At 38.6% G+C, this 10969-nt stretch overlaps 1 protein-coding gene across 4 annotated transcripts; it reads right to left on the bottom strand.

The window, feature by feature from the left end:
- Window positions 1–1627: 1627 nt before the first annotated feature.
- Window positions 1628–7095, bottom strand: LOC131306304 (uncharacterized). 4 transcript variants are annotated; one of them, XM_058332458.1, is made up of 4 exons: window positions 6851–7095; window positions 4388–6184; window positions 3048–4155; window positions 1628–2144 (listed from the first exon to the last, which is right to left on the bottom strand). In XM_058332458.1, exons 2-4 carry the CDS (start codon window positions 6125–6127, stop codon window positions 1909–1911), a joined length of 3084 nt encoding a protein of 1027 aa, XP_058188441.1. In that variant the 5' UTR covers window positions 6128–6184; window positions 6851–7095; the 3' UTR covers window positions 1628–1908. The 4 variants fall into 4 exon arrangements, with proteins under 4 accessions (XP_058188441.1, XP_058188444.1, XP_058188442.1 ...); XM_058332461.1 differs by having other exon boundaries at window positions 3133–4155; XM_058332459.1 differs by having other exon boundaries at window positions 6745–7086.
- Window positions 7096–10969: the final 3874 nt, after the last annotated feature.

The raw sequence follows: 10969 nt of genomic DNA, 5'->3' as shown, positions 1-10969 counted from the left end.
AGTACAGTAAACCGAGGACATGGTACGTACGGCCACGATCCATTAAATCACAGGTTATGGCATAGTTGCTTCACCAGTATAATTTCGTTTTGACAAACTCATATTTTTACTCTCTCTATATATGCAACCACTTTTCTCACGATCATAAGAATCTTCTCATGTGACGATCTCTCATGTGATGCAAAATGAGACCCTTGTGATAATCCAAACCATTCTTTCTCCAAGCCTTGACATGTTTCTCATCCAAGCCCAAAAAAAAAAAAAAAAAAGTTCGTCCGAAATCATTATCCATCCAAACGAAACATAATTTAGCAAGAAAAATGATTTTCACACTCTGTTTTACAATTCATGTCTTTTTTTTTTTTTTTTTTGTCTTTATCCATATGAATTTACATTGTTACCCTTCAATGTGTGCAAAAATGTATTGAAAGTAGGTCAAGAATCAAGATAGTAGTAAATTCGTGTGGATATAGATAAAAAGGGAGAGTGGATTGTAAAAAGAGGAGTGTGAAAATCACTTCCCTTCAACAATTTGTTTCTCTTATGAAAATATGATTCGACTAAGCTTTTAACAATATCCGATGTTTTGTATGGATGTTAAACACATTGAGACCTATCGGATGAATGGTTAAGATCGTCAAATGAGAATTGTGGCAGATCCTTCACACGATAAATCATGAGAGTATCTTAATGGTCAAATTTGAAGCCAAATTTAGCACCTATGAAGACACTATCAAATTTTGGCCTTAAATTTGGTACAAGGATAGAAAGAGTTTTTGTCATTCTCGATGTCAAATTTTGGTTTTGACACAAGGGTAGACTTGCTCTATGCGGCCTCGATAATTCAATTCCAGATTGCATTACAGTGAGAATTGAGAGAAGATAAGGGCGCCCTTACCGTATTACAGTAAGGGCTTCCCCTTTTCTCCATTTTCCCGACCAAATTTCGATGATCCGAGCCGCTCAATGTGTTCAGAACGTGATTTTAAGGGTACCCGTGAGAAATCAACAAAAAAAAAGACCGGGAAGGGCTTCATTCGAGCAGTTTTTATTTGAACCGTTCGATAAAAAACAAACAAAAACTGCTCGGATCAAGCCCTTCCCGATCATTTTTTTTGCCGATTTCTCGTGAGTACCCTTAAAATCACGTTCTGAAGACATTGAGCGGCTCGGATCATCTAAATTCGATCGGAAAATGGGAGGTCCTTACCTTAACAAGGTAAGGGCGCCCTTACCTGATTGAAACTATATATATATATATATATATATATATATATATATATATCACCGTTACAAGATCAGAATGCACAACCTCAAAAGATTAATTACGTATAAGAGTTTGGGCCCTGGCGAAGGCAAAGAAGCAGTAACTTTAACAACTTTAAATAAATAGTCCGGCTCCACGTGACGGTGCCCCAAAATGACTGCATAGTTTTTCGTTCTAATTTTCTTCTCAGAATCATTTACCTCAGATTAAGGGCATCGCCAATAGTTAAAAGTCGAAACTCCATTTACAATTAAGAGGAAAAGGCTTTGATGAAAGAAGCAAAACTTCAAGTGATTCATAGCGGAAGTTAACAACGAATAGACAGGATGATAATATTCATTTAACTTGTGTACCAAGCCAGCCTAAACTCACCCAGTTCAAAATCAAAAGCAATTCATGATAACAAGTGAAGGAATTGCCACCAGTAACATAGATTTCAACTTCAATGCCTAATCATGACTAACATCTGAATGATTAAATAACAGCAATGCCTAATCAATATCCCGTAATCATATAGACAATTCAACCACAAATTGCTGTCTTAATTCTAAGCATAAATAAGAAAGGGAAAAAAATATGAAGCAAAATGACGTATGAAGGAGTAGTCAATGGACAAAGAATTGAGAGCTATCTCACAAACATCAATCTCTAACCGATGTGTTTGTGATCTCCCTCACTACATACATCACAAAAGAATCGAAGCAAGATGAGCAAAAACCTTTCATAAGGCTAATCTCTCCTCTTGCAATTTCATCAACATGGTCACATATTGACGGCGGCTGCACCAGATATACGTGGCTCCCTCGGTGCTGAAGGCCACAAGCAGCTAAAATGGTGTGCGTAGAGTACCTGGCAATGTCCTTGAAGGTACTGTCGCCTACACCAAAAGAATTGGGGCAATTTAAGCATTTCCAGCAGATTAATACAGTGCAAAAAAATAATATTATTCACACACGGCAGAATGTATGTGTACCTCAATCATAATAAAGTGCATCTTTCAGTTTCTAAAGGATAAGCGGTGAATTCTAGATTATCATCAAGAAATTGCAGATACCAAAATATCATTTCAGGGTCTATATCCAAAAAAGAGATATTAACTTAAAGGCAATTACAATGCGCTTGCAAGGTGGCTGGTAGTTGTCTAAACAAGGAAGACACAGGCAACAGCAGCCACTGGAGTACAGGCTGTACAGCAGGCATAATAAAGATAGGACACAAACACACCTTTCTTATATGCAAGGGATACGGTGGTAGTGTTTTTGAGAATTAAACGAACTAGGGGCATATTTAATTGGCAGCATTGAACATGTGATTGCTTTACAAATCCACGAGGATCGTATTTTTGGCATTTGAACGTTAGAATTAAAGGAGGGATTACTTATCCTATGGACAACTCATCCCACAAAACATGGGATGGCAGTATGGTTTAGACTTTTAGTGTTACCTCCGCTGCATTTCCGGTTGGATAAACTGTTCAAAGGATCACAAATCCCTTCATCAGTCTCCAACTAATCAAACATGACCCCGAGAATATATTCTAAACATCGAAGTATATTAGCCAAAAGCAACCTACACATATCAACTACTAAGGCATACATTGGCATGACTTGTTTCAACCAACTGAAAATATGTAGTTGAACTTCCAAGATTACACACCATTTCGCTCACCCATATAACTAGATTTGTGACTTGTACTGGATCATATTCACATCATTTATTCTAAAAATCTGGACAGCAATACGCTTGACCAAAATGATGTAAGAATGCTAACTCGACTTACCTAAACCCATTTCAATGGATAAGCTTTTTAAATGACTTCTAACCATTGATCTCACTTGTTCCTTTTCCGCATTAAAGTGGCTCACCTCTCTATATCCATATGGAGCCATGCTATCCTCAACTATGCTTGATCTGCTGGTACTACACGGATGGAGTTGCTCGTAACCCGATCTTGAATTTATACCACTACTCATCCCAGAAAGTCCAGCTTGGATCATCCTATTGACAGAACCACCACCAGATGTAAAGTGGCTCACCTCTCTATATCCATATGGAGCCATGCTATCCTCAGCTATGCTTGATCTGCTGGTACTACACGGATGGAGTTGCTCATAACCCGATCTTGAATTTATACCACTACTCATCCCAGAAAGTCCAGCTTGGATCATCCTATTGACAGAACCACCACCAGATGTAGAAGTTCGACCCCGAAATTGTTGATCCCTTGAGCGGCTTGAAGTTGCCCATGAAAGAGGGAACCTCTGGGCTGAAGGGGTGAAATTGCCCGGTAATATCCGCTGGGAAATGGTTTGATGTGATGGCAACCTTTCTGGTTCTATTTGAGAGCCCAAAATGTTACTTCCAGAGGATGCAGCGGACGCCCAATTAGTCCTACTAACAAATCTGTTATTTAGCACATGGTGTAGCTGAAGAAATCTACGCCTTTGCGACAAAGTTGAAACCCCCACTCCAGAAACTGGAGAACCAGCTTGAGAATCCCCAACAGGATGTCTAGGAGACAAGAAAACCCCAGTACTCTGAGTCGATGGTGATTCGGGCACATACTCTGAGTTTAGGTCTATAGCTTCCCTAACATTCAAATCAGGAATGGATCTGTTGGGGGGGTTGTTGTATGTTCTTTGATCTGGAGTAAGATTTGGAGCTTGTGGATTTGAGTAACTGAGAGCAATTGGTCTGCAGCCTTCGCAATACCAATTACCTTCTGGTACTTCGCGTCCAAGACCAATGCAAAATGTGTGTGCTGGTGAATCACAGATATCGCAAAGTAACATAAAAGCATCTTCACCACCTTGATGACATTCAGTACAAATCACACTTTCATATGGGTCTAGATAACCTCTAAGTTCTTCTTCAGATGGCTGATAAACCTGAACATCACAACACGGATTGAAATCAGTACAATAAAAAGGAAAAACAATAGTCTCTCTCTCTCTTTCTCTTTCTCTCTCTCTCTCACACACACACACACAGACACAGACACAGACACAGACACAGACAACACGAAAACACAAACACAAACACAAAAGAAGAGAATGAAAGACCTGTTCAGCCTGTTTCTTGTTATCAAGATTTTGAAAATATGGTTCCAAGAAAAAGTACCTGATCACGTTCTGGGACTTGGACCACCACGGTCCTCAAATCAAATGCTGCATTTGATCTGGCGGGCTTACTTATAGTCACGAACCTTTGCTTGCACAAAGGGCAACGAGATTCCACCTTTGACCACTCCATAATACATCCAAAACAAAAGTAATGAGTGCAACAGTTTAATGTTCCTCTAACAGTAGTTTTCCCTTCTTCAGACAAACAGATGCCACAAACCTGCTTCCCTGCTTCAATCTTCAATTCTTCTACCTTCTCCTTGCCCTTTCTGGCCGAACGTTTTCGTTGCTGACCCAAAACCCCTTCTTGTAATCTCTTTGTTGAAGATGGATTCCTCAAACTAATAGTCAAATCTCTGCAAAATGTGCTCGCCTCTCTCACCTGTTCTCTCTCTTCCTCAGAAACAGAATATTCATAATCAGATGATCCTGAACACGTGAAATCTGAATCAGGATCTGCCATGAACTTCCTCCTTCTCCGACCAGAACTTTTTTTACTCTTTTCTTTCACAACTGGGTTCTTCCCTGTGAATGTCCCACCATTAGTAGCAGCTGATTTCCTCTGCAACCCAAGATTCTTCGTTCGATTCTTTCTAATAGGCTTTTCCATTAACCTAGAACTCCTCTTCCTCTTTCGCTTTTTGACATGACCGTTTTCCCACAAAGGCCTCTTCCCTACCTTCTTATTCTTCTTCCTTACTTTCAACTCATCTTCATTATCTAAGTCAATATCATCTGGTGCAAACTCCTCATCATCATCGTCGTCATCATCATCAAAATCCTCATCTTCCAAATCCTCATCATCTTTTACTCTATATGAAGCCCTTCTTTTTTGTGCAAATTGCCCTTCTTCTTCTTCTTCTTCTTCTTCCTCCTCCTCCTCCTCATCATCATCATCGACATCATCATAATCCTTAACTTCAAAATCCTCATCGTCCTCTAATTTAGGCCTTTTATTCTTGCGTGCCCCATTATCTTCATATTCCTCAACTTCAAAATCCTCATCATCTACGGCTTTAGGCCTTCTTTTCTTGCGTGCCCCACTATCCTCATATTCCTCAACTTCAAAATCCTCACCATCTTCTACTTTAGGCCTTCTTCTCTTGCGTGCCTCATCATCGTCATATTCCCCAACTTCAAAATCCTCCTCATCTTCTACTATAGCCCTTCTTTTCTTGCGTGCCTTTCCAACCTCATTTTGATCTGGAAAGACCTTCTGTCCTTTTGACCTACCAATCTCATAGTCTTCAACTTCAAAATCCTCATCGTCTTCTAATTTAGGCCTTCTTTTTTTGCGTGCCCAATCATCGTCACATTCCTCAACTTCAAAATCCTCATCATCTTCTATTTTGGGCCATCTTTTCTTGTGTGCCTCATCATCGTCATATTCCTCAACTTCAAAATCCTCATCATCTTCTACTTTAGTCCTTGTTTTCTTGCTAGACTTGCCAACCTCAATTTTCCTCCGATCTGGAAAGACCTTCTGCCCTTTTGACCTACCAATTTTGCTCACCTTTTGTTCCTCTTCCTCCTCCTCCTCCTCCTCCTCTTCTTCTTCTTCAAAATCACCTAGACTCTCTTCTGATTCCTCTCCGGCCAACGAGCAATACTCCTCTGAATCATGGAATTCTTCATCTTCCCCCACTGTATAATCCTCATCTGATTCGTCTGATCCCTCTTTAGACCGACCTCTTCTATTACGATGTTGCTTGCTCCCAACCTTTCCTCCCTTTCCCATCTATTCTTACACCCAAGCAGACACAAAGCCAACACTCAATCAGACTGACTTGATAACCTGTAGAGAAACAAAACTATTAAAGCAAAGCAAATAAAAGTCGAGATTCCACAAGTAGTTCATTTCTTGTCCAAGCTCTACTAAAACAAGGTAGGTTCAAAATAACAATCCAAAATTAACAAAAGAGATTGGTTGCAATTTTCAAAATTTACTCTTTGGATTCATTTTTTAGACACGGGTTCAAAACAATTTTCTGAACAACCTCAAGGGCTTGGCCTGGGGCCAATCCATACGGAGCATTTGCTCCCGCTTCAAAAGGGCCCTCACCAGTGGAGGGTGGGTTTATGGTCCCTAGGATCAGTCCATGTGCTGTAAACTGGCCCGGACCCCTAGTTATTAAAAAAAAAAATTCTGCAAAATGATCCGGAAAACTAATCTAGAAACGGCAACTATACAGGGGCAATCAGTCCAAAGCATCGATCTTTGTTGTTAATTTCAAGCAATAGAAAAGCACCACGCAAAAAAAGCGAGACCTAATTATCTAAATCAACAGATTCAAGGTGCCCATAACCATCAATACCCAATATATTACAAGCTAGAAATCAGCCTGAAATTTTTACCTTTGACAATAATTCGATTCAAAGTTCCATTCGAAATTGCGAAGGGAAAATTTTCAGAGTAATATTTAGAGAGAGAAAGTCGTAGATAGAGAGCGGGGGGGTTTACCCGAGAGGAGGAAGAACCGCCTTGAAAATGCGAAGCAGCAATTTAGTGGGGGAAAAAAAATCAAAAAATATATAGTAGCTTTGGATTCGGTTGATTTGCGTATCGTGGTTTTTGTTATGAGTACAGATGAATGGAAAGATTTGATATAGTTGTACGCATACGCGGTGCAAATCTTACCGAAGAATCTCTAGAGAGAGAGAGAGAGAGAGAGAGGAAGGAGAAGGGGAGATGCACAAAGCCATCACCATACGCAACTACGCCTCGTCGTTGGAGGTTTCCTTTGAGCGAAATGCCGAGAATGCCCCTGCCCCCTGGGCAGTGTCAAAGAGCAGTTCAACCGAAATGTTTTTTTTGGAAAAAAAAAAAAAAAAACCGAAATGTTTTTTTGACTCGTGGGTTGTGATAGCATGCGATGGGACTAGGGGGTTGAGCATTCACACCTTGCCGAGTTTTATTTATTTATTTATGAATTTTGATTGATAAATATCGATTAATTCTATAATACAATGTTTTTAAAATTACATAAATATTATAAATTAAAAGATATAATCAGTTAGAATGCGGGTGGTGTCTCAGTTGGTCGAGCACCATTTGTCCCATTCGTTTGGCTTTAGTTTGATTCCCACGCCTGCCCTACTCATATGGTGGCCTCCCCTTCCTATTAACAACTACTGTAACTCACTAATCCGCCGATGTAAAAAATGGCAAGAGTGCTGTACCGATATTTTGCCATTTTTGTGGTAAAATTTGAATTTTTACTACTTTTGACAATTTTTTATTATTATCATTTTTTAACAAACTTTCGTACCACGTTTTTTCTTTCCAAATAACGAAGTCGTTGAACATTCTATAGAATCTACACTCACTGTGGCAAATTTTGAGTATGCCACATAAACGATTCGAAAATGATATTGGTATCGACCAAAACATATCGACGGTGTACCGACGGCCATGCCGGGCCCACTCCGGCCACCGGACGGCCGATCCGAACAGTCCAAAAATTCTATAAAAAAAATGAGGGGCCCTACGCGAGAATTAACAGCATTCGATGTGTGTATGTGCTCGATCCAAACACCCCATTTTTTCGTATATATACATATATATCCAAACACATACATATATATATACGAAAAAATGGCGTGTTTGGATCGAACACCTACACACATCGGATGCCGTTAATTATCGCAAAGGGCCCTCGTTTTTTTTAAAGAATTTTTGGACGGCTCGGATCCGCCGTCCGGTGGCCGAAGTGGGCCCGGCACGGCCGTCGGTATGGTTTTGGTCGGTGCACATAGCACTACGATTTGTGGCGTTAGTTTTCGGGAATTGATTTTGCCACTCCACTTTTGTTAATGCCACTTTCCTTCTCTCACAATCATCTTATATAGAAACAAAGGGGAGTGACATTAACAAAAAAGGGAGTAGTAAAATCACTCCCCTAGTTTTCCCAAAACATATTTTTAAAGATTTTCCAAAAAAAAAAAAAAATGAAAAATATCTGTAAGAGCTTGATTTATTTATTTGATTTTTGATCTCCATAAGAGATGCCACAAGGCCGTTTTCAATATTTGATTGAGTTGGTTTTTTTTAAAGATCCCTTAAAAAATATTTTGAAAAAATGAAGATATTGGATCATTTATGGGAGAACCCAGAGGTGGGCCCACCAACCATCCAAATTTTGCATAGTGTAGTTATCGGGGGTGTTCAACAGTTGTGGGGTTGTGTTCAATGGCTCTCTCTCTCAAATGGCTGATTTGGCATTTTTCTTCTTCTTCTTCCATGTATGAGTCTGACAGAGGATTTTTGCATTTGCCAATTTGGGAGGAAAATGAGTTTGTGGGGGTGGTACTCGTTTTGCCAAATTTTGTTCAAATCTTACGACAGTGGCAATGGGGCACGAAATCTTGGCATTTTGGAGCCCTGGTGCAGTCGCTATTAGCTCACTTTTTTTGGGATGGGGCTGTAGTGCACCTGCTGCTGGTGTGGCTGATCCGACGGTTCATCTTCGTATGGACAGATCGGATTTAATCCGAACTCCTACAAATCCGAGTCATCCATTGTTCCTATTAAAACCGGAGCGATCCATTGCCGAGGTGGACAACCGAATCGACCGCACTACATGTGTAGTGCGCGGGAGGTGCACTACAGCACCTCCGGGTCCCACTTTTTGAACCCTATCTTCCATAATTCTCCAATCATCCATTTTGTGACTCATCCCAACCTAATAAGTTGAAATTGGTGATCTAATATGTCTCTCATTCATCCCGTACCCCCAACAGAAAAAATACGTTTGCAGAAAATTAACTTTCTTTCACGGTTACCATTTTATAGAACATCATGCAATCCATGTCTGAAAAGTTTTATTTTTACTAAGTTTTTCTCCTTCATAGGATAAGACCTGGGTGCCGATCGATTGCTTGTTTGATGGGATTAATAGTGAAAACCAAAAAGATATATGCTCCATAGGCCATAGGGTATTTTGTTCTATTGAATTAACAAAGAAGATCTGATCAATAAGACGCCACATCTCCGGACCGGTATTGTATATTTCACATTTTGTGGGAGTAAGTATCCAATGAGTGTGGGATCTGATTTATTTTTGTTGTTAAACGAAACACCGAATATGTGATTCCTTTGCATATATGGTCCTTGTAACGCCCATATCCGTTCAAACAAAGAAAGTAAAATTTTGAAAAACAACGTAAGATCGGGGTCGCTCAATTCGATACACAAACGGATCGGAGTTCCTAATGGCGCCAACTATTTCACGTTTAATGTGACTAATTCTGCTTAGTCGTATTTGATTTTATATAACTATGTATAGACCACATTCCTTATAAAGTGCTTTTAAATGACAGCCTAATCAAATACAAGACCTATCGGATTCGGAGTTGCTGATTTGATGGAATTGTTAATTTCTTTAGTCCTTTTCAATAGATAATTTTACACCAAATTTGAGGGTTCCTATTAAAAAAAAAAAGGGTTCAAATTGAACCTATTTAGTTTATTTGCTTAAAAACAATTTGATGAATGGTGTTCCGTATCGAATAATCACACTTTTTAGCTTATTTGACAACAAAAGTGAGATATCTTAAGCTTCAATTTGTACTTTTTTGGGCTTATTTGAAGCTTTGAAAACACATTTTATGAAGAAGAAAAAACACGTTATAAGTTGACTCGGACACTCAAATTATAAAAAAAAATGAGTTCAAGAGTGCTTCAATCGAATAATAAATAAGGTAAACGAAGACATTTACTTGATAAGAAGCTATTTTAAATTTGAATATTTTATTCTATCTCTTATAAAAAGCTGTACCAAATGCACATCTACAACTTATTTTAAATTCTTGAAGTGAATAATATTCAAAATAATCATAGTCAAAAGGTCTAGTCTAACTTATACTAGTGATGATAACCTAAATGATCATAAACCTAAATGATCATATCAAGTAAGTCTTTGTATTGTACAACGAAAATGTTTTCAAGGGCCTGTTTGTTTTGTTATAAAATCATGAAAATTGATATATTTGAAGTCGCGTGCTTATTCGAAGCTATTTTTAAAATTAGACGTGCTTGGTATTAAAGTAAAGCAACCATAAAGGACTAATTCATTGTCGATAATAGACTAATCAATTCGATATTTTCTTAATTTGAAATACGTGTAACCTAATTCGGAGTATGAACTATTCAAAGTGAAAGACCAAGGGCACGCATAAAAATCGATGTACTTTAATATCCGTAAGTGTTTGATCAAATCAAATTTAATGGCTGTTATAATTTCAAATTAAAAATGGATCATTTTATTTTTTCGGAGATGGATGAATTTCGATCCAGACTATCAAGTAGAATCATAATCCTAGAACTAGTCTCCACTTGCGTTTTCATCCATGTATCAACACGGATTAAGTTCTTATCCTAAAACTGTATTAATCCCCAATTTTACCCTTGTTATTTAATTTGTGCATATCTCTATAATAAGGAAGCTCACTCTTTTTGAAATCCTATATTTTGGACCGTCCGATCTTGATACAATATTGTTCAAGATAGATTGGAGGGCTGAGATCATTCCTCAATATGTATCCCAGTGTATGATACATGTATATGTGGTATGTATATGAA

This window comes from Rhododendron vialii, chromosome 11a, assembly GCF_030253575.1.
Source record: "Rhododendron vialii isolate Sample 1 chromosome 11a, ASM3025357v1".
Classification (NCBI taxonomy): Eukaryota; Viridiplantae; Streptophyta; class Magnoliopsida; order Ericales; family Ericaceae; genus Rhododendron; species Rhododendron vialii.
Note: the sequence above shows the minus strand (reverse complement) of the source record. Positions and strands in the feature narration are given on the sequence as shown.